This window comes from Lineus longissimus, chromosome 12, assembly GCF_910592395.1.
Source record: "Lineus longissimus chromosome 12, tnLinLong1.2, whole genome shotgun sequence".
Taxonomy (NCBI): domain Eukaryota; kingdom Metazoa; phylum Nemertea; class Pilidiophora; order Heteronemertea; family Lineidae; genus Lineus; species Lineus longissimus.
In genome coordinates, this window is record NC_088319.1 from 12,517,828 (window position 1) to 12,542,597 (window position 24,770).

Consider the following 24,770-nt stretch of genomic DNA (forward strand, 5'->3'; position numbering starts at 1 on the left):
CGGTGTCCTAAACTGGGAACTTCCACTTCCCAAAATCAGCAGGCACTTGTGAGGACTACAACTGAGAACAGCTATAGGCTTATGAATTAACAGAAATAAACACAAAAAGTTTTTGAAAAAAGTTTTATAAATTACAATAGATAAGTTAGTAGAAACAGGTAGCATTAATGGAACCTAACAATAATCACACCTGGGGATAACAAGGGAAATCAAACATACAGGCAGTAATCAATATTTCATGATATCCCTTTTTCAGGTAGTGTTTCAAAGTGTCTTGCTTAAGGATACGAAGAAAAAACAGTCGGAAAAGAGCCCACAACCTCCTGAATATTAGCCCCGGGCTCCAACAACTACCTCACTAACTTTATATGCAACAAAAATGTCACCAGATTCTCACATCTTTAAAATCCCATCAGCATATCTAGAAGACCAATGGTATAGTTCGACAAAGTCAATAAAAGCTTTTCATGTGCTTTCCATCTGTTACCAAGATCTTTAAAAAAAGAAATGTCCTGGGGAGATTTTGCTCACCTGGGAATCATTTAGTTGCAGATGCAAATTAATGACATACATTATGGAGGTTCAATGACACTTTTAGAGTTTGACCTCTGTGAACTTGATAAACTAGGTCACAATTGACCTAAATTGGGTCAACTTGTACAGATGCCCAATAGGTGTCTCCATATAGGAAGTAGGTCAAATTGTGATGGTTTTTTTGGTGTCGAGTCATGTTGTCATAAGATATCCTCACATCAAAGTTTCAACTTTCTAGACCCAATAAATGTGCCCCTATTGTTGACGGACGACGGACGGACCAACAGATGACGGACAAGATGTGATGACATAAGCTCACCCATGCGAGCTAAAACTGACGAAAGACAATAAATGCTATAGAACTAAATACATACAAAACATGCTAATCATCTTTATTACCCAAGTTTTCTGTTACACCCTGTATACTGACATGCATGTGTCCTATACATTATAGAATGTACATAATTTCTGCAACCAGGATGAACTTGGGTTTAATAAAGGCCTACGCTGTTGCTCAAATACAGACTAAGTATGATGTTTTAGCATTACCATTGTGAAGACAGATAAACAAATACTGTAAATACCAAGTTTCAGCAAATTTGTATGCATAATAACTACACTACGGCATTGTGTATGCCTTCTATTTTTCTGCACCAGCAGTAATAACAAACGTCATACCCCTTTAAACAATCTTTCAATGACCTGACACTGTTTCCAACTGCTCTTATGTAAAGGTCACAATCCATAGCAAAGCAGGTCAAGTGCTTAAGTATTGCAGTGTGGTGTGCCCCAAGGTTCATACCTTGGACCACTATTGCTTTTGGTTTACATTTAGCCACTAAACGAAGGCAAGAAATGAAAAAGATTATCAGGCAGCTCATTCAACAGGGTACAGAATTTCGATGTATCCTACTGACATGACTGATTTTATACAAACTTAGAATAGATATTTGGCACAAAGAGTATATTATTCTATTAAACTATACTTCAAAAGAAATAGTTTTAATGAAGCTTTTTAAACATGTTCTTAATGATTTGAAATAAAATTCAAACAATTGGATATGATTTCAAGTGAATCTGATATACAATAGCCGCACTTACACCACCTGAAAATGGACCACCAATCTTGGTTCGGGAACCAATGCCGCACCATCGAAAATCCACCAAGCGCTTACACCAGCGCTGCAGCTAGTTATAAAATCCGGCTACAGATGGCGCGCAAACAATAAGCAGAACGCGGAAAGCCTTGGCAGAAAGCGCCATTTCGAAAGCGCCGCCTGGAGCCGAACCATCTAACTAGCTAATTGCCGATCCATTTGCGCTTACACCACGACAAAGCCGAGCTTTTAACAAGCCGGGCGAATTTGGACCATCAAGCTTGGTGGGACAAATTCGCTCGGCAATTTGTATCGGCAATGGATTGCCGAACCAATTTGTCGCGGCAATGTGGTGGTGTAAGTGCAATTGGTCCACCAATATTTCGTGGTGTAAGCGCAGCTAATGTAGCGATAATATCTGGACACTTCATATCATTATTCAATTTCCTCCCTTTTTGGGTTAATTTTGCTGAGAAAGATGACCCCACCTATAACATATTTCATGGAACATTTGGCTTATTCAGATAATTTCGTCCAATTTATTTTTAGTCACATTAGGACATAAAGACAATTACAGGGAAAATCTTCTAGAAGACAATAAATTATAATTATAATTAAAATAAATAGTTTCTATGCATTGTTGCAAAGCTTGGCAATGCTCTTTGCCAAACTACACGTACTTCCAACTAAATGACTGACAGTTTAACCAACCTCAGCCCATCATTCTGCAGACACCTTCAGTTACTAGTGAGGTTTCCCATCTGGTCCAAGAACCAATTCACCAAGAATGGTCCTCGTTATCGGATGGTTTAGCATTCACGACAGAGATCCAGCAATGATTGACGTTTTTTTAAGGTTTTCAGTGCATCAACAAACTTTTAAGTGGCATATTACGGCCTGTTCATCAAGCTGTCATGACATGCCAAAAGACTTTTTACCGCAACTGGTCAATTAAATCCTTATTCGTTTGGGATGGAGACACCGGCTTCTCCAGCCTGATTCATGGTATCCGCTTTTGAGAAAACGGGGAGGCCTGCCCTAACACTGGTGATGATGTCGCACACAAACACTTGGCATTGTTGGTGAATAGATTCTCGGCACGGGATAGTGAACCTCACCATCTTTTGCTACCTTGCTTGAGTACCAGTTAAACCCTTACAACCTTTCTGACTATCTTACTTCCCTTGGAGGGAAAAAAACTAAAAGATATGGCATCATCTTTTCAATGCCGAAACACCTTGACATTGCAGATGTTTGATCATAAAATCTTAGTCCGCTGCTCAAACTTTATAGCAAATAATCTATACCTTAGACATGCATAGGAGAGGTGAAATTTGGTTCAATATTGGTAAAACACTCAAGAACAGTACTGTATGAAATACAGTACATTTCACTCAAATACAGTAAATAAAGTACAGTATATTTCACCCAAATACAGTACTATATGAAATACAGTACATTTCACTCAAATACAGTAAATAAAGTACAGTATATTTCACCCAAGTGCAGAGCTATGTGAAATACAGTACATTTTACCCAAATTCAGTAAATAAAGTACAGTATATTTCACCCAAATACAGTACTATATGAAATACAGTACATTTCACTCAAATACAGTGCGATGTAAAATACAGTACATTTCACCCAAATACATGTACAGTCAAATTACAGTATAGTATTTTTCACCCAAATACAGTTTAATGTAAAATACAGCCAAAAAAGAATAGTGCAATACATCAGAGCTAGGAACCATTCTGAAATTTTAGCAGGCATAAAGTTTGCTGAAGATTATAAAAAACAACAAAAATGTAATTTTGAAGAAACACATCAGCAGAAGAAGGACCTACAGCAGTAAATTTCATTTGTGAACCGCAAGGAAGATTAAAAACGACAACCGTAGAAAAAATACACCAAGCGACAAATATTATAGCAGATATTTTGCACAGGGTGTAGCAGAAAAGCTTTTAAAAAGACTAATTTTACTTTTAATTCGAAATAAGTCATCAACATCAAATAAATTTGTAGGCGTCATGGCCCAGTATTGTGCCTTTGCTTTGAAAGTCATAAACAGTTATCCTTTCAAAGTTTTGTAGGTATGGCATTTCAATTTCATTATTTTTTCACCAAATTTGTATTCAATTTCTCAGCTTCAACTTTAGATAAATGATAATTATTCAAATTAACAATAAAAATATTAGTTTAGACCAAAATTAAGCACAGGCCAGACTGAAACAAATTCTTGCTTAAAGTTTTCTGGAACACCCTATGATACAAGAAAGCAGTCTCATAATGTGATATATTAAATATGAATAACAACAGGGTCTTATTGCATAAGATTTCAGAAGTGGTGGTGGAGAGCAGGACTGGGAAGAAACTTAGCGAATCAAAACGGCAATGACACTTTGTTTGCAGATCAGCAGATTAACTCAAAACTCACAATGCCAAACTTTAAAGGGGGTATTGGTCAATGCCAAACTTTAAAGGAGCTATTGGTCAATATACAGGCTAGCCTAAACATGCTAAATGCATAATTCTCCAGGGCTAGGGGCACCTGAATATCTTCAGGAGTTTCAAAGCATAAATTTCAGACACAAACACTTTTTTCCTCCACCATGCACTTCTATTTATGGGCGGATTTTACTTTTAAGCTCGTCAACAGCAGCATTATGTGATGCATAATCGATAATTTACAGACACGGTTAAAAACAGCAGTTAGAAAACCCTTGGTAGAAAACATAGAGACCTGACAACCTCCATACAGTCCAAATCACAATGGTCATCCCTAAATTCGTGTCATTGACGTGCTACCCTGCACGTATGGCGTGCATCAGTCGTGTGTTATATACACGAAACAGAGAGATAAGTGCGTCATTGACAAACAACTCGTGCGTATGTTGCATGCCACTGACGCGAAGCAGAAAGGATGTCATTTGTGATTTGGACTGTACAACAATCATAATCGATATTGAGTTGAGAGCCAACCCTGCCCAAAGAAAATTTTGGAGGAGGGCATCTAATTTTATTACGGGAATGCTCTACATGTTATTGGGAGTGGCCCACACCTGGGACTATTTTGGGAAGAACTTAGATGAGGACAGCAGTAGAAAGAAAGTTGACAATTAAACCCAAGTTTGACAAAATCCCACAAAGTTCAGTTCAGTTACATCAGACTTTCATTTTCTTAAATTCAGTCACATTAAACCTTCATTTTCTTAAATTCAGTTCAGTCACAACAGACTTTAGTTTTCATAAATTCAGTTCAGTCACATTAAACTTTCATTTTCTTAAATCTAGCATGACTTAAGTAAATTAATTGAAGCAGTTTGTTTGGGGAAAAACCCTGGTTTACAACTGAAACGATTTTCTTAAATGACGGCTTTTAATATGGCAAAATATATGTGCAGTAATGTAAACATTACCTAGTAATGTAATAAAACATCACCTAGTAACATAAACATTACCTAGTAATATAAATATTACCTGACCCTTAATATGGCTATAGTATAAAAATCAACATATCGGTAGAAGCTGTACAAGTGGTCTATTTACATAACTGGTTTTGTTTGGTCATGAAATGAAATTAACGCTCATGGGAAATTTTGATAAAGTGTCAACTATGCAAGTTTTTGAGGCATTCTGCGCTATTGTACCTACAGGAACAATCATTAGGAACGACCCAGCATTATCTTGCGACACTTCTGCTTCAAAATCCCTTTAATATTTCAACCATTTTGACATCTTCATCAAAATTTCCCCAAGTTATCGGAATACATCAAACTCTTAAATAAACAGGGTATAAATTGCTTGATAATGAAATAAATCTCGCACAAAATAAAGGACTTCATACTGGTGAAAGAAATTGATATAAAAAGACTTATATATAGATTGAAACTCAAAGCTTGGTGATTTAGCTAAATACTTTGGTGAACTTGACATTCCAGTGGATTCTATTCAAATGTTCAAGTGATTATTATTCGGTGATTTTTCCCTAAATATTCTTGATGCATTTCACTACTCCTCAAACAATATTTTAGGTTATTCATTTCCATAAATTTCAATGTGAATTTCATCAAACTGTTCAGCAAGGCTAACAAGCCAGGCAAGAGGAAATTGACAGACTGCAGCAGACGACAAACTGACCGTCTGCCTAAACTGCAAAACAGTCTGAAATTGAGTGATAATTCAAGAAATATTTGATGAAAAATGTCAATGAATATATTCCAAAGAATTATTAAGAGACAGCAGCCGAAGAAGACTTTCCGCCCTTTGCTTTCGCCGCAACAGAGTCTGTCACATTCACCAACTGAAAGCGCCCCAATCCGGCGTGTTTCAGTCTATGCGGCGCCATCTGCGATTGCCCGACCACTGGCGAGCCGCAGACGATGCAATGATAATGCGTCTGCCGCTGATTATGCTTGCAGTTCTGTTTACAATTCTGACTCTGTGAATATTTCTGGAACCCCTGAGAGATGAAGAAGTCCTTCTTGTTGTGTTGTTTACGGTGCGTGGTGACCTTGATCGTGTCCGTGCACGTGAATGAACACTTCAAACAATGAAAATGCGTCGCTTGGTTCGAATACAAGCATTTTTGAAACCCACATTCGAGGTTTGCGCGATATTGTTCAAAGTCGTCCCCAGTTATTTTATCGATACGCTGGTGACGTAACGTGTGTTGTTCAATACGGATTCTGCTGCATATTCCAAACCCGCAACTCTTCCGCCGACAATGGAAGTGCGTCGTACTCTGGCGATACGAGCAGCCCCGTCGCCCGCAATCCTCGTGTGCCCAGTATCGCGTGTAACCATCCGGTACAGGTTCATCCTTATAGACACGCGGACTCGTCACGCGGCGTTGTTTGACAATAACCGCATCCGCATCCACGCCATCCTCCTGACCACGTGTTGAGTTTCTCTTACGACTCGAGCGACGCGAATTAGAATCCTCCATCCAACTGTTCATCTCCGACGAACTATCCAAATCAATTTCTAAGTTGCCATAGTTACCGTCCACGGCGTCATTCGTAGCCTCGTTATCAATATCCATATCATTATTCCCAATTTCCGGGACATCCTTTTGAGCGTGTGCCATCATGTTTGAAAATTCCTCGCCGTTCAGATTCAGCGACGAATTCAAATCTGAAGCATGGGATGAACTGTCCTCGTCATCTAAAGCCCCAGTGCGCGACGATCCCGGTGATTTTACCATCATTTTTGGATGTTTATTTCGTTCAAATTTTATCCCATGGCGCCCGACGTGAGTTTTGAGCCGTTCTGGATCAGAGAACGCTTGATTACAATCAAAACAATGATAATGGTCACGTTTCTTCAACTTACAGAAAGGGCGGCCACAGTTCTGGTTTAAGATGTAATGCATTTTTGATCGAAGGCTGTGCCAGCTTTCCATGTGAGGTGCGTGTGCTGTCTTCTGCTGTAACAGGACAGTCAGGGGGAGCGATTTCTGACCAGCAAGGGGATTATTCGGGTCATGACCGGACTCCAGGGTGCCGTTTCCGTTTGAGTCTTGGTTCAAGGACTCTAAGTCCTTGAGGGCCTCTGCAGCTGCGCTCGCTTGTTGTAGCGTTATCTCTCCTGATGCTGCGGTTGAGGTAGGCGTGCTCGGTGGGCGGATGACGGGCGTCGCCACGCTCGCGGGAGGAAACGCCATGATGGGCGCGGTGAAAATCGGTAGGGCAGTAGGCATGCTGACGAGGCTCATCATGGACTCTGCTGATGCCATTGGAACAAAGAACGTTGAATTGGCAGACGACTGGGTGGTTATAAAAGGAGGAATGCTGGCAACGGGGCGCATCAGGGACGGCTCCATCTTGATCGGGACTGGCTGCGGAATACCTGAGGAAGATTTCGGTGCGATGGGTTTGTGAAGAGGAATGGTAGACATTGGGTAGAATGTTCCCGACGCCTTGATGATCGTTTTAGACTTCAAATCCTCCAGTGTCGACGTCGGGGATTGTTCCGGTTCTTCCGCTGGTTTCGGCGCTTTGTATTCTACATGATGTTTCTTGTCGTGCTGAAACATCGTGCTATGGCGGACGAATGAGTAATCGCAACGCGGTCGAACACAGTGAAAATGGCGATTGGTCTTATTGTGCTGACAGTGCGGACGCCGACAATTCACGTCACGGTCGAAGAATTCAAATCCTTCCATGATCGACACATAATTATGGAACTCTTGCGCGTGGAGGTTCATAACGTCCGGCGAATTTGTCACATGATGACAACGCGGTCGCACACAGTGATAATGTTCCTTCATGAAATGCTTACACAGTTGATCCGGACACGGGAATCCGGCTTCAAACATTTTGAATCCATTCACGATCTTTGTTGAACTTAACAAGAACATTTCCCGCGTTATCTTGACACTGACTGGAGTACTCGTTTCGAATATCGCATTCTCTGTTACGTTTACTTTCGGCACCAGTGGGATTTCGTCCTTGGGATATTTTGGCGGGCGTCCGCGTTTCCGCCTGAGGAGTCCATCATTGGACGGCGCTGTGCGCTCCATGCGCCATTTGAGGTTGTCGCTGGTTCGTTGTTGTTCATGGTATCTGTGATGCTTCAGGCGGGTCAGTGGAGGTTCCGTCATACGGATGACGTGGTCGCATTCAGGCTGAAAGAATTTAGACAGGTATTATAAGGCCATGAGGCTTCGTTCTTGAATTTGTCACAACATTTCAGGGGCAGAGCTAAAATGATATTATCGTGATAAGTAAGGTGATAGAGAGGTGTCTGCTTCGGGAGGTTCCAGCGTACTTACCCACAAACAATGAAAGTGTTTCTGTCCTTCGATGCTGCAGCCTTCAACACAGCACGGATGATCGGCCGAGGTCGTGTGGAATGTCAACTCGGTGACTTTCTCATCCTGGTCATGAAGCCTGAAAGCGACAACAAGATCATTTCAGTAAGTAAGTAAGAACTAGGTAAGTACGTAGGTAAGTAAATAGTGTCGTGTTGAGCACCTATTCCAAGTGTCCTGCTCACAGACGCTTTCACAAGAAGTACACTTTAAAGAGCAGGGTCTTCAGCCCTGTTTTGAATCTGGCCACAGAACCACTCTCACGCACTGAAGAGTCAAACGAGTTCCACAGTCTGGCAGCCTCGAAGATTGTTAGTGACTAAATCTGTTTTGAAGAACCAGGACCTGAAGACGGAAATATCAAGAATCCAGAAGAAAGATTCGCACCAACCTTGCGTGTTCACGAACACGTTCCTTGGTGTAGAACATGACGTCACAACCCTCCACGTTGCAGTGGTAGTGATCTTTATACAACATTGAGCATCGAGCACGGCAAGGATCATTGGCAGTGTACCTGCGATAAAACAGACCAAAATTTTACCCTTTCGCTGCCGGAACAATTTCACGCTTGCGTCACGCTGTGCCTGCACAATTTTTAATATTTCTATCAAGCTCTGTATAAACCTTGTTTGTGAAAAAGAGCTTATTGACTAAGAATCTGATCTGAATCGGACACAATTCCAGTCACGACCTGGGTTGCAGTTGGCACATGGTGACACAAGGCCTCGGACTTTAACTTGGATCATTGGGAAGAGAGTGTTGGTATTGGCCTCCATTTTGTGAGTGCATGAACGAGTGTAGCACTTACGTTGCTACAATCAAAATGGTAGCAAATATGGTTTCCGCATTTAGCGAGAGCATTTAAAATCAGAAGAAGAATAACACCGCTTGGTCACTATGAAAGACTCACCTGATCAAATATTTTTTCCACGATTCGTCCCTCTCCTTCTTCTCCATAATCTTTGGCAGCGGTCGATTTAGTAACACCTGTTCACCACAAAGTGGCATCTGCGGCATCTCGTCAGATTCCTGTTTCACTTGCAACGCCTCCGGTACGGGACTCTCACGTTCCTCCTTTATTACCACATCACCGCGGGAAACGGTATGTGCATCGCTGCTGGTTACGGTATGTGCATCACCGCGGGTTTCAGCAGGAGCATCACTGTGAGTTACGGTGTGCGTATCACTGTCGGCTTCAGCGTGACCATCCTCTCGGGTAACAGTATGCGACGCAGCATCTTCAGACCGCTGATTTGCCATAAAATTGGGTATCGGAAGACTCAGGGAATCATTTAACTCGGCATTTTTTAGGACGGATGCGTATCGGGCAAAGGCGGACTGAAGCTGCTGCCGACGCATTTCAGCAGTTAGGGTGAATTTGGAATGTGGATGAGCAGGATGCACGACTGGAGGCGGGGATAAAGAATCCGGCGTTGAGGTACCAGAGTTTATGACTTTCGTATCAAAGTTTTTCAAATCTTCTAAATCCATGTATTCTGGATCGTTGGGTTTTTCTTGCCCGCTGCCGATGGGTTTCCCGCCCTGACTTTGGAGACTGATGGCGGTCATGAGCGCTTTTTGAGCGTGGCTGAACATAGCCTGCTGCTGTGGCAAAGAAAGGGCCGGTGGAAGCACTAGTCCATGTGGGAGCTGGGGGTTCAGCGCCTGTCGCGGAGCAATCGGGCGCACCTGAGTCGACGGCGCAGGGCTTGGTGCACCACTCGGCGCCCCGATGGAGCTACCATCGTTTGAGGAACAACCCTTGTCATCGCCGCTCTCCTGCTTGAAACGTTTGTAGGCAAATTCAAAGTCGCGGCGTTCGTGTTTCCGTTTGTGGGAATAGAGCTGACCCGTTGAATGGAGGACGTAGTTGCAACCTGAAAATTGCATTTCAAATCTTTTATTGACACAACTTTTTGAACAAGGTAGAAAAAATAAGAGTTGGAGAGAATATTCTTTGCATTTTTTATCAACTGACTCGCATCCTGGAACTTTAACCTAATTTGGAATTACATTTTCAAATGAATTCCGGAACGGTTGTCCTTAGAGCTGCTCTACTTGCAAAATATGCCTATAATATCCCAATTTTTGGTCGGATTTTGAAAATTCGAAGTTCACCAACAAATAAGGGTAAAAGCTCCTTGTCCAAGGACATAAACTCCTCCTTACCTGTTCGAATACAGTGTATGTGATTGCTGATTTTGCTGTATTTACATCCACTGTAGCTGCAATGTTCGTATTTCATGAACTTTTTAAAGCCATCTTTGCTCAGGACCTCGTCTTTCTGGTGGTACGTTTTATGTTTTTCTGAAAGCAACGACAAGGCTCGGTATCATTTGAAGTCAAAAACAGCTGAAAATGTAGTTTGAGTCCTTGTTAGTTTCACAGACTACCACACAAGGGCTGGCGGCGCCACTGCAGGTGAAAATAAAATATATGGATTTTACACCAAGCGTCTTCTTCTTCAGCTTCCGCCCTGCACTTAGAGGTCTAATTCTCACAGGAGTATTCTCGTCCCAAGGCAGGATGCGACTATGGTTCGGCACCAAATTGGTTTACTGGCCTTTATGACTCTGACCTCGGCCAGAGGTAGAGTCCACGCAAGCTGCTCATGTTTCTCACTTGCAGCGGTGTGGTCTTTGTTCACCAAGAGTTCTGCAGGGAGCTGAAGCATCGATCTTTACATTTCTGCTATCAAATAAAGCCAGTCTTAGGTGGGGAAAAAACTAAAATCTTCTTACCCATATCAGCCTTGTTCTTGAAAGTAAATTCACATCCATGGCGCCGGCAATGAAAATGTGTTGTACGCTGCCCATAGAACTGACATTTTGTTGTCCCACAATCCTCGGTGGCGCGGAATCGTTGGAAACCCTCCTGAATAATCGCCGAATCCTTGCGATGGTAGTTGGCATGCATCTGGACATCAGAGGTGCTGATATAGACCTTGTTACAACCGGACTGGAAAGATACAATTTTCCATCAAAAGATTTTTTCATCATAACATGGAATAATGATTTTAAGGAATACTGAGGACTTAGGTTGGTTTTACCTCGTGATCTGTTAGATAAAATGTATTCTCCTGTCAATCCCTAGTACAGTTACCATGGTTACTCACCTGTAAACAATGATAGTGCGTCTGCTTCTTATTATGCGTGCATTCCCCGAATCGGTCCTCACAGTCGTCGAGCGGGCTGTAGCGCATGAAGCCGTGTTGGAGTGACTCGTCTCGTTTCTTGTGCCACTTAAAATGGCGTATCATCTCCTCCTTCTTGATGAAGACTTTGAAGCTGCAGTCCATGCAGTGGTAGTGCTCACGGTACATCATGTCCTGGCAGTGGGTGCCCTTACAGTCCTCAAAACCGTTGAACCTGTAACAAAGATGAGCAAACATTTGTTGACTCTAGCAAGCGGGATTTCAAGGACATGGTTAAACAGAGCCTCGAGCTCAAGGGAGTATGTACTCCACTCGCACCAAGATCCGAATCTTCAACTCAAGCGTCAAGTCAGTCCTACTTTCCCGCTCAGAAACACGGCAAGTCAAAAAGATGATGATCTTTTTTGGGAAAATGGCAGTGAACTGTCAAGTTTCTCAAAGTTATTTCTAATATCTCACCTCTTAATGTACTTTGCATAGTCAGGGAGCAGCTTTCCGGAGAGTGATTCAGCAGGGGACTTGGCCTCGGAAGACGGCGCTATATCTTTGTTGAAGCACGCTCGAATGTACGCAGCACTTTCAACAAACTTTCCACTACCTGAAAAATGAATTATGGGATGCATTATATAAATATTGAGAGAAAGGTGTCCGCATTAGAGAGGTGTCCGCTAATGGAGGTCCCACTGTAGTCAATTTCGTGATAAGTTATTTACCTGGGCTATTGGTGACATTCGCTCCCGTCTTGGAATGAGCGGTATGGTTACTGGCATCAGCACTAGGGGGCGTATCAGTATCCCTCTCATAATCGTCATGTTTGCGGACATGAGGCGGGTGATTCGAGGTAGGTCTGGGAGCTGGAAAATATGAATGGTGGGTCATTGAAATTGATAGAACTAATGCCACATATAGCCCACTTAGACAGTTGTCGTTCTGCCAATGATATTTTAGATGATCGGATTAAATGGCAAAGAATAAAGTCAGGGTCACGTTCTGTTCAGCCGTCATGAAAGATATATCAAATATCTTAAATATAATGCATTTGGTCGACAAAATGGGTCTGTTTATGAAATTATCTCTGTGATATGAAATAAATGTGATGGAATTTCTGGCATTTTGATTAATCACTCTTTCCTGTGTATAATTGATAATTAGCCCAACGACTGTTTTTGGTCATGTACTGAATTCAAACAAGTCTTGCACAACTTAAATTTTTTTAAATATTTTAGGAAAACACACATTTTTTAAGCTAAATTATGTAACCTATATAGGCCTAGCCTAGCTTGACATGTATGCAAAGATCCAGTAATTGAATGGGTTAATCTGTTTTGGTCAACATTTCCTATTTTACACCAAATAGTGCCCCACTAATTCAACAAAAAACATAACACTGAAATACCACCACATGGCATTAAATTTGCAAAAGACCAGGATCAAAACACAACCAAAGTACAAGTATTATGCTAATATGTGCAAGTACTCTAATAATAAATTCTCCCAAACCTTAGAAACGACCCAAAGTTGTCTTTACTTGAACCGTGGCAACGAAGAATGTTTGGACAACCCACAATGGCCTAATTATACAACGATAATTTCTTTGTTCAAGCATTTTGAGTACTTCTCAGCTAGTCTGCTTGGAGAAAATTCGTCGACACGCACTTTATTATTTATACATAGATTTATTATTTGGCATGATATGTGTGTATGTTCTGTTTTTGTTTGTAACCACGGTGATTTAATTATGAGTGATTCTTGTTGTTACGGACAATGCCCAAGTCATGAAAGTGCCCCACAGACGCCAAGACGCTCACATGTGAGTTTTCCGTGGTTATTATCTCGCGAGTGAATTATTCAAGACAATAGAAAATACGATGAATTAACTAGGAGCTAATCTCAGGAAAGAGGTTTTGCGTCCCAGAAGCTGTACCTGGTCTGGAGCTTAGCGTTGCCGTGACAACCAATAGAAAAGCGATTAAAATTTCGCAAGAAAATAGCTTCAGCGTATAAGTGGTCCGCGCTGATATCTAAATGATCCCCGCATCGTTCCAACCCCAATCAATAACATTTTCACTTATTGCTACCAAAATCAAACTGGGACAAAAATACTCCACACGTTTCCATGGCAACAGTTTGCAATTCAATAAAGGAGCGTTTCACGGCAATATTCCTGTTTATTATTAGCGAAACAATAAAGGCTTCATGCCACGTTCCACGGCATTTCGTTAATGTATAAATTGGCGAGAAAGTTAATTTTGATTGCCAGCACATTAGCGGGAAATATTTCATGATAAAACGCAGAATTACTGCGCTGACTCTGATAGCGAGTGTATTAAAGACAGAGTGGCGGCGGGCCAACTTTTCGCATCAAATTAATTAGCCACCACTTGAATCCTGGGTAATTTCTCCCTATTTATTTGCCGCAGAAGACGCACAAATATAACATATTGTTGGCGGACAGGATTCAGTCTTTGTATCTTGAAGAGCATAATTTTATCAAAGAATGAAAAATGCCGTCAGATTTCATGTTTACTCATTATCAACAACATTTGTTTACATAGATTCTGCAATTAAAGTGATCTCTTCCTGGACTCTGCAATTAAAGTGATCCTATCCTGGCCATCTGGTTGTGACTTATATTAGTCTGCAAACAGACCAATTTGAGAAGAACAGAAATGATAACCAAGTCTTGCCTGCAATACATGATAAGAATGGTTTGGTGTGATTTCATCATAGGTCAAGTGTTTGGCTCACCTCCTATCCCCTTTAAACTTAGAGGGAGCATAGTGGGTTTTATTTACACAGCCCACACCAAGATGCATTATCTTAAAGGTCAACGCCATTCGTTAAGTTTCAGCACATATTTATATGCATAATAACTGCACTACAGCATTGTATATAACTGCAATTCTACTTTCCTGGACCATAAGTAATTACGAAGGGTGTAACCCTTTTAAAGGACACTTAAAGGGACAACTTGGGCATGCGATATATTCGTTTTTTCTCCAACAAAAATGGCTTCCAGCACAGCAGGTCCGTGAGAAAACCACAATGAGCGTCGTCCGTCTTTAATGGTAGATTTGAATTTGATATATAATAGAAATGTCAAGAACGTGATAATTTTGTTATTTTTACACAAACTTCGTCTCCTTTGTTGTAACTTCCTCAAATTCAGCATCCACGTCTCTATATTTACCCCTTACAATAATACACAACCTGACGTAAACGTCCCAATAAACCTTGATGATTTTACCTAATGGCATCGCCATAGTTTCGCACAAATGTAGACAGAACTCACGCTTTAATGCAACACTGATGTAAAAGCCTCGGGACGGTAGGCGATGAATCAAAGTCCCGCAGGAAACTCCATAGAAACGAGAAACATTTCCTCGTTCAGGCCAAAGTGGGTTTTATTTCTTGGGTAGCAGACCCAGTGAGAATCAAGTGACAATAGTGGAAGGAAACTTCTTCCTCAACTTCTCCGAGCGAACCACTATTGTAAACAGAGCAATTCCAACTCAGGCATAGACCTATATATCTCAAGATAAGGCTTATTAGAAGGGTAAGATTTCTTGAGTTCATACCAACACTTATATCAGTTAAAGTTTTTCAATATTGCAAAGAAGTTAGAGTAACATGCTGAGATCATTGAGTTTTGAAAGGACATTCCTGAGGCCTATCAAACGCAGCGTGACAGGTTTGGTAACGATCCACAAACGGCTCTCAAAGTTAGTAAAAGAAACAACTTGTTACTTGGCTTGGCCTATTCTCATTTAGCGTGCGATCCCGGTTCATCAGACCATGTCAATTCCGAAGTATCTAGGATACGGCCGGCGAGTATGCGCCCTCAGCCCATTGTTCTCTCGGCGCTAACGTCACAAATAACTCAGTAATGTGAATTTTGCATTAATTGATAGAAAATGTTGAAATCCATCAAGCTGTTCACAACTTTGTTCAGCATCCCTAGTTGATGATATTGATTACAATATGACATTACGTCAACGGTAGTTGTCACGGTAAATGAGAATGAAATTCCACAGGAGATTTTAAAGGCCAACTCGGTTCGATCAAAAATTAAAAATTGAACTCGCATTTGAATTTGAATTTGAAAATTTGTGATTTGTAAATATGAACTGAAGGTAAATTTCAACAATGCCATTGTGTAGACAGATGTACAAATACTATAGATACCAAGTTTCAACAAATTTGCATGCGTAATAACTGCACAATGGCATTGTGTATAACTATTTCTTCACAACCGAGGGGACACGATTTTGTGGGAACAGCCTAAACCATATCAAAATACACCACCTAACCAGTTGATGATGGCCGGAGACCAGTTGCCACGCCGACAGATTAAAACACCCAATCTGTTTATGGCCCATATCAATTTAATTGAAATCAAAGAAAAGGTTGCCATAGTAACTGATTGTGTTTACGCCATGAGTTGGAGCCGCTATTGCGTTAGGGTGAAAGGCGGAAAATATTAAAATCCCGCAAATATGTTAATCTTTTCAGCGACAGCATCCACAAATGCGATTCAGTAATATAGGAAATGGAACCCGTAACCATGGATTCTAGAATAAACAAAATTATCCATGATGCATTATAGGCCACCTGGCTCTAAGAGCTAATCGGAGTGCATTAACCGCGGGTGTAAAAACAAGAATGTTAAATCGGTCGTTATTATTGACGTTAAATCATCGCTTCATCAATTTGGTCATGAATCGATCAGAAATTCTCATCTAAACCAACATGCCGCGAGTATTTGTGGCCATTTGTTTGAAATCGTCTATTGGTGCTATTGGTGATAAGGGGAAAAGGGTGGGTCCACTGTCTCAGTGTCATGAATGTTTCGTGTCATTCAGAAAGCTTCAAAAACTCACCTTCAGCACTGGATCCCTTGGACAGACTTTCAGCATATTTTGCATAGAGGTGGGCACTGCGTCCTTCTGCTTCAGGGCGGTTCACGGGACGTCCGTTATGAAGACTGCCAACATGTCGCTCCAAAATCCGCCCGGATGAGAAATTCTGCAGCGGGACGTTCTTTGCAATGGCCCCAGAATCCTCGGACAGGCCATACATACTCAACAACTCGTTCATGGTACTTTCTGCATAGTCCTTCAAATCGGCAGCCTCACCAGAGTTCTTCCCAATACTCCCAGATAGGTGGCGCTCCCCTTTCAAATTGACTGGGACGTGAACATGGTTCCGTACTTTCTGCGCAGGCGACGGGCTTCTTGTTTTTTTCAGTCGGCTTTTCTGAACTGATAGATCGATAGCGCCAAAGTCATCAGTGTTAGCTTTGCTCGTTTGTGGTTTGGAATCGTTTTCGTCGCTGGAGTTCTCGTCGGGCGAAAGATCGGGATATTGGTCAACATCGGAATCATCCCTTGCATAGAATCCATCTTCATCCTCATCATCGCTCAGATCATTACGGAACGGTTCACTTCCGTTGAAACCGTCGGAACCGTCAACAAACCTTTCACCGTCATCCTCATCGTCTAACTTGTTACTATTCTCGTCCAAATCGCCAGTGTACGCCGCAAAATCGACATCCTTGTTATTCGCCTCGAATTCCTCCAGTTCGTCTTTTTGGTACGTTTCCTCCTCGTACGATTTCAAACATCGCGGCGCCGCTGCCTTGCGCCGGTTCTTACGCGGCGAATCCTGCGAGTCTTGCACCGGTGTTCCGTGCGTTGACAAATCTAATGAGGCATGATTTGACAGCTCTTGACCTGTCCCCGGACTGCTTCGATAGGAGGAATATGGCGTATCCTGGCCATTTTTGCTGCCACTGGAATTTTGCACCAAAGCCTCAGTGCCAAGCTCATTGACGTCCGTCTTTAGCTTGGCGCATATTGCGTTGAGCAAGCCGACCTTGGCCATTCTGTCTGACTTGGTCCCTGGCGACACCTATAGTAGGATTTCTTCGACCTTTTGTTCAGTTTATACATTCATAGTTTGTGTGTTCTGAAAAGATAAACCAAAACTAATATCGTAAATATTTTTTGAGAAAAAAATAAGTTTTTTTCAAATTTTTCTAACTATTCCCTTCTGGAACAGAAATCTTAAGTGAGAAGATTCTATCACTGACAGTCTTGACAACTCCTTCCTGAAAGATGATTCAATGTATGGTAAGGTATGGTGGTACAATTAAATCCCAGTACAACCTTAGAGGAACACAGTTTGGGAAGAGAATACTGAATTCAACAAAAAACAGGGCATATTTATGAATTCCACACATCTGCACCAGCACCAGCACAAAATGATTAATCTATAACAAATTGCTGCGCAATTCGTTTTTACAAAAATGTTACATCTCAGAAATGTTTAAATATTATGAGGCCAGAATTATAGAAAATGCAGTTATTTTCATAATTCTACAGGGTGTGACGTAACATGCAATAGTTACAAAACGTTGTATGTTTAACCAGGCATATATGATTTTTCTGCCATATTACTGTTCATTTATTAATATCCTCCATAAGCCTTGGTAATTCTTACTTCTACATGAATGCAATTATTAATATCTGTTGATAGGCATTTGAAATATAGTTAATTCGAAGGTCAAGGGAAAACTTCGGCCTTCACATTTCGTCGGGTTGCCTAATGCTGTGGAATCAAGGATAAGCTCAACTGATAAGCCACTCGCAGCTCAGGCTATAGCCTAAAGAGCCTAAAATGGGCTTCAGATCGAAAAATAGGGAAATATGACGATACTCACGAATGGAGAAAATGAAAGATCATATACAGTAGAACCTCTCTATTAAGGACACCCTGCTGTCCTTAATAGAGAGGTGTTTATTAGAGAGGTCAAATTGAATGGAAACAACCAGTTTTGGACCAAACCTAGTGTCCTTAATTGAGAGGTTGTCCTTAATAGAGAGGTGTCCGCTAAGGTGGGAGGTTCCACTGTATAAACATAAGACAGACGGAGAAACAAGCCCAACTAACCCCCTGGTAACCAGCCCAACTAACCCCCTGGTAACCGTAGAATAGGCCTACCCATGATTTCAGAAAATGTGCAAGCCTCAACAATCCAGCAGATAAATGAGATAGGCTTACCGTAATTGCTTGACAAACGAACCAATCTGATCAAGATCTTCATAAATACACAGACATAAATAAACATGTTTTGCAAATACAACATTTTGAAACCTTCTATACCTGGTGCATCAGATACCAAGGAATTCAGACTTTTATATGAAATTACATATGCATAATATGCATTAACAGCCGTTTTACCGAGAGCACATTTTAGAATCTCGGGCATTAGATTACAAAATATACTTTCACACCTAACGATTCGGTTTCTTCAATATCATTTCTTGAGCCAGGTAGATCAAGAGCCTGCTGCACAGTTTTATATGTATGTCTCCATGGCATGTTGAAATGATTATAATTGCTATAGCAAATACAGTAGAACCTCTCTAATAAGGACACACTCGGGACAGACAAGTGCTGTCCTTAATAGAGAGGTGTCCTGATTAGAGAGGTAAAATTGAATGGAAACAACAAATTGGGACCAAAACTAGTGTCCTTAATAAAGATACTGGTCACGTTAACTTTAAACATTTTTGCAAAGACCTACATGCTACAGACATTTTAAATGTTGCTGCTCTACCTTTTTGAAAACTACTCTTAAAGGGTTAATGCAAAATAAGAATAGCCTTATTGTCGGCATTATAAATACATAATATACAAAATGTGGTCTGGAATTCGTGTTTTCGCAAAGAAATCTTGGACAGATTTATATGAAAAGAAAATAACTTTAATGAGGAAAATATGCCGCGATGTAAATGATTTTATAATTAGAACAATTAACCTCGTTAAAGATTTTGCGCTGAATTATTTCGAACATGTCGGGTAATTTTCTTGGCCGTTTCAGGTTGTTTTCTCAGATACGGAAACTGGGATGGCGTTTTTCCATCCTCACGCACTATACAAAAATTAACCCCTCTATTTTTGAAATTTCCAGCATCAATCACGACACCTCTCTATAAAGGACATCACTTGTCAGCCCCGAGGGTGTCCTTGATAGAGAGGTTCTACTGTAACTTCAAATTATAATCTACGCTCCAACAGAAAGTGAAACATTTGAACAAAATGTCATATTTCTTTTGAAACTTCAAAGTCTGAAGTATATGAAAATAGTTACTTTGCCAAAATCCAAGAACAGACCATAAGAAGTAATACTGACAACTTTTCCCAGCCATTTTAGGTTGGTTTTGCCATTTTCTTGTGAAAAGGAGTATAGCAATAAACAAGGGTTAAAGACATTTTCCAATTGGTCTTTAGTTCTACCTACCCAAAGGTTAACACATAAAATTCCAAAATATCATAACAAAATATGAATATCAGTTATCACTGGGTTGATCCTTTAATCAGAAGTCGCGTAGATAAGATCCGAAAACAAATTTCTTTGATTTTCTGATTATTCTCTACACAATGTCAACCATATAGGGCACGCCATAAATTTCTGACCTTTTTATCAACGAGAATTAGAAAACGACCTGTTTACTGCCAAAAGTCATTTGTTTAAAGTTCACAAACACAAGTTTGTGGTTTTCTATATCCTGACCCAAATATGCTATATGTAATCATTTAGAATTCAATTGTTCTGAGAGTTTTATTAACACAATGGTAATTTGTTATCATGGTGTGGGTCTGGGTGAAATTTTTCGATAATGACGGAAAGTTTCCTGTTATCGCATTACTGAATGATTCACAAAATTTTTCTCCAAATGTATAAAACCACACGAAACAAAGTTCCCGTTTTGATAAGTCCTGGATTATTCATGAATTGGCTCTTTAGACAATGTCTGGGCAATTTGAACAGTAGGAGGAAACCTACACTGCTGAAGAGAGTTGCTCTCTCTATTACATGAGTATACAGGGGTAGTCGGGGAATCGAACCTGGGACCTCAGAGGTGACAGGCACCATGTTTTCCTGCAACAAAAACAGCCCCAGTCATGTTGCTAATCTTCCCAGTTATCTACCGTCCTCTTATTTGAGACAAATATATAAAGTTCCTTGTAAAAACCTTATGGTAACATGGCTGCCAACCCAAAAAATCATTTAGTTTGGCCTTTTCAGGAAATTGAGGCATTTACGAAGTATTTTGATGGTACATTGTTCAAAGATATCTCACGATGGGAACTTGCCGTGTTACCTTGAGGAATTCTCAGGAGTATGGCGAAAACAGGCTAATTTATGAGAGCATTTTCATGTTATTGCCCGTGTTCTGTCAGGGCGCGAATGCCACAAATACCAACATTCAGACATTTCATCATGTTTTGCAGATTTCACATGAAAGTAGAACTTCCAAAAGTGCTCCGAAACGTTAACAGATTTCTTGCAATCTTTCAAGAAACCAGATTTTTAGAGAGGCAGTTTACTGTGTCGAGGCTATGGAGCCAGTTGAGCTGCCTCTGTCAAACCTTGGTCTAGTACACGTAAAATATTCACTAGCGTCCCTCAACTTGACACAGTATTTCTTGAATGAAGTGACTCCCGCCCTTGAAATTGGCATTCACTTCGTTTTGAAGGAGTTCTCATTTCTTAACGATTTTAAGTTCTCGCCAAAATGGTGGTACCTATGATCAACCCTTAAAATCCTTTCTAGGAGGCACTGGTTAAAGCCTATGCAAGAAATAGGCCTCATTAGTGACCTTTAAAGTATCAACTGAAACAATGAGAGAACGTCACTACAGCCTAATATTGAGATATTGAGAAATAATTTGTAAAATTTGGTCATGTATATATATACAAGGATGGTTCACATCCTCTGACTAAGACTAGTTAAACACCTACAGCACACAGCACTCTTTCTTATCATGACACACACTAATATTTCTGAGAAAGTCCTTTTTTGTAAAAAAATTTTTTTAAACATTCTCGCACAAACTATACTAGGCGAGTGACTCAAAGTTTCTAATACGTTCAGAAATTCTAGCACACGGCATTATGTCGGACAAACTCTTTACAAATCTATATGCATAAGTATATGCAATTCTTAACATTTCCTTGAGGAAAAAGAATTTCACTATTTCCCATTAATCTAGTTTTCACAGCCTTCTTTTTATGGTAAACAATCTCAAATTTCTGGTGAGCATATTTGAGCCATTCCGACAATTAATGTCACCCCATGGCCCCCTATTCCATTTCAGTGTAAAACATTCTAAGAAATGTGATGAATCCACTTAAATTTTACACATCTCATGTACTTATATACAAAAAGCAGAATCTCTCTTAGCGGACACCTCTCTTAAAAGCCACACTCTCTATTAAGGACAATCATTTTGGTTCCAAATCTGTCATTTTCATTCATCTCCTGTAATCAGTACACCTCTCTATTAAGGACAGCATTGGTCCATATAGGATTAGGACAATTGTCCATGCTGCTTTCTGGAAAGAGACTCAATCAAGACAGACTAACAATTAGGCCAACTCAAAATATTGAGACAGAGGATGTGAAACAGTCAACTTCTTGCCTTGGCCTTACCCTAAACAACAGAATGAACATGTCTGCCACAAAATCACTGCTTAAAAAGTTTCCCATTTCAAGGTAGAAGTTCCGAGACATTGATAAATGATCACATATACTTGTAGGATACAAGTTCCACCTGTTCTATACACAAAGATTCTGACGTTTTCGCAGAAAATGAGAAAAATATTGCCTTGGTCCGAGTCAAAATGACGAAATGTGGAAATGGAGTGTAAATTTTGTGGTTTTTCAGGAAATCATGCCTAAAGCTCTGTCAATGGCTCATTAGTATGAGTAGGAGTTGTACTCTTGGGCAAAACACCTTATCCAACCAGGTGAGGAGCATGTGAATGACCCTGGTATGACGGACGTCTTGTGTTTTTAGATTTAGGGAGTATCACTCTCACTGGATACCTACTTCACATACCAGGGTCATTCAAAAGATCCTTTCCTTGCAGGGAACCAAACAGGGAAGAAAATGACCAGGAACTACAATCACTTTGAATCTGTGACTCTCCATGAAGTAGGCCTAAGGTAAAGTGGTACAATTATACACTACAGGGTGTCCCAGAAACATTTCCCTTGCACAATAGAATTCTATTGTGTATCCATTGTGTGAGGGAGAAAGTTTTCTGGGCCACCCTGGAGTGACAAAACCACTTGCGACATACATTTATACACACAAAGGCTATAATTGTACCAGGGCTATAATTGTATCACCTTACCTATATTGGCAACTGGTGAAAGTGATATGGCACAGCCTATATTGTGCCATCAATCATTAAATTCTACAAAATAGACAACAACGAAAATCTAACAGACCTCACAAAATATTACCCTCCAAGGAACTCACATACAAGATCTCACGAATGTCAAGTCAGATTGAGTGACTCAGTCCATAACAAAATTCTATAAAACTGCACAGAATATATATAACACCAAAATATGTAAATAATACCACAGACCACCGAACAGTATATACAAAATGCACAATTAAGATTTACGTGGGACATTTAGTGGTTGCCATAACGAAATACAATGTCTAGGCCTATACTATACGGTTAAATATATTTATCGCACAAAAGTGATTTATACAACGATTCAAGGCATAAATGGGACAAAAAAAATACTATAGTTAAGTATATCAGATTTTGGAATATTACCATGAAAATTATTAGTGCAAAGGTCTGGACAGTCAAAAGGATCATATTCACCTAGTTTTCAACTCATAATAAATCACACCAAAGATTGATAAGTCCATAAAATCAGAATATAGGAGACTGATAGGACTCGATATGAGTCAATAAGTGATTTCTAATCATCTCAAGTCAAATTTGTATCTGTCTGATAACGATACTCAGAAAATGATATTTTTAAATGATTAAACTCTTTAATGGGCTTATCTCGATAGGCCATGGTAAAAAAAACTCCTTTGCCCTCTTCGAAAGAAGACAGGATCCATTTGACCAAAAGGATTGTCACGCCATAATCGCCTTGCGTTGTGGTATGTAAAAGCCGCCGTGATACACAGAAGACAATAAAGAACCATCACAACATAATTGGTCTTGGGTAGAAGCAACATCGATATGCACATGTGGTAAATACTCAAGAACCTGAAATACATCAACGTAGACCAACAACATGATACGGAATACGACAACTAATTTGACGACGATGACACTTGCCAGGTTCCAATGCCGACCACTTCCATTTTGCCGTGCCTGCAGAAAAAGGGACAAAACATGAAATAATGAAACTAAAGTGGAACCTCTCTTAGTGGACACCTCTCTACTAAGGACACCCTCTCTGATGAGGACACTGGTTTGGGAAATCTTCACTCCAGATCAGCCGATTTTTGACGATAAGCAGAAAAGAATCTGTTTAGAACGAAACTGTTCCATCACTTTGAATTTCAAATAATAACTGTCAAATTTAAACGGGTGCACTGCACCTTTAAGAAATAGCACAATTCAAAATTCCAATGCGAATCCAAAAAATGTCTAATGGAACTGCTGCATCTGAACCGATCAACAAGCATTGAAAAATCCTTGTATATGTCCCGCCAGGCTACGCACAGCTCCCGCGTGTTTGTGCGTTTGCATGGAAACTACTAAGAAGAGTCCGAAGAGAATTCTCTCAATAATGCATAGAATAATCTGTGATTGCTGGCCAATAAAATTAGCGCTGCTTAATTGAGAAGTACATTAATGTAAAGCTATGGATACAGAAATTCAATAACGAAGAGTCACGCTCAACGCACAATTTCAGCTTTCCACATAAATTTGCCCGTTTTTCACTAAAAGCGGATTAAAGATGGATTGTCATTGGTGTTGGGACTTTTGCCATGAGTCGTTATTAGGGCGGCTGATGTTTTAATGAGATAGGATAGATGATAATAGGAAGGTGAGATTGTGAAAATGCCCACAGCAAAACATGATTTTTTTTCATGTTTAAAAGTGCTGTCCTTGGAATTGCCCTAACTTGCAAAATGCCTCTAAAATGATTTATTTTTGTCCGAATTCAAATATTCAAAATTCTACGGGGAGCGGAGGTATATAGATATCTCCATTTCTGCTGTTAAATAAAGTCTTTTCAAAACGGGGAAAAAAACCAAAAATCCCTCCAATGATTTGCTGAAGGACACCTCAGCCAGAAGCTACACGCTTTAATACATGAAATTGAAATAC

At 40.3% G+C, this 24,770-nt stretch overlaps 1 protein-coding gene across 1 annotated transcript; it reads right to left on the reverse strand.

Moving 5' to 3' along the window:
- Window positions 1–144: 144 nt before the first annotated feature.
- Window positions 145–17,556, reverse strand: LOC135496634 (zinc finger protein castor homolog 1-like). The gene is made up of 10 exons (XM_064786052.1): window positions 16,480–17,556; window positions 12,313–12,453; window positions 12,059–12,197; window positions 11,561–11,813; window positions 11,187–11,403; window positions 10,615–10,752; window positions 9,356–10,322; window positions 8,837–8,959; window positions 8,407–8,524; window positions 145–8,259 (listed from the first exon to the last, which is right to left on the reverse strand). Exons 1-10 carry the CDS (start codon window positions 17,480–17,482, stop codon window positions 5,863–5,865), a joined length of 5,496 nt encoding a protein of 1,831 aa, XP_064642122.1. The 5' UTR covers window positions 17,483–17,556; the 3' UTR covers window positions 145–5,862.
- Window positions 17,557–24,770: the final 7,214 nt, after the last annotated feature.

Coding starts and splice junctions, on each gene's coding strand:
- LOC135496634 (XM_064786052.1), bottom strand. CDS start 17,482: ATGGCCAAGGTCGGCTTGCTCAACGCAATATGCGCCAAGCTAAAGACG. Junction 11,814..12,058: donor TATGCAAAGTACATTAAGAG/GTGAGATATTAG, acceptor TCTTTGTTACAG/GTTCAACGGTTTTGAGGACT. Junction 8,960..9,355: donor TGGAAAAAATATTTGATCAG/GTGAGTCTTTCA, acceptor GTTTTATCGCAG/GTACACTGCCAATGATCCTT.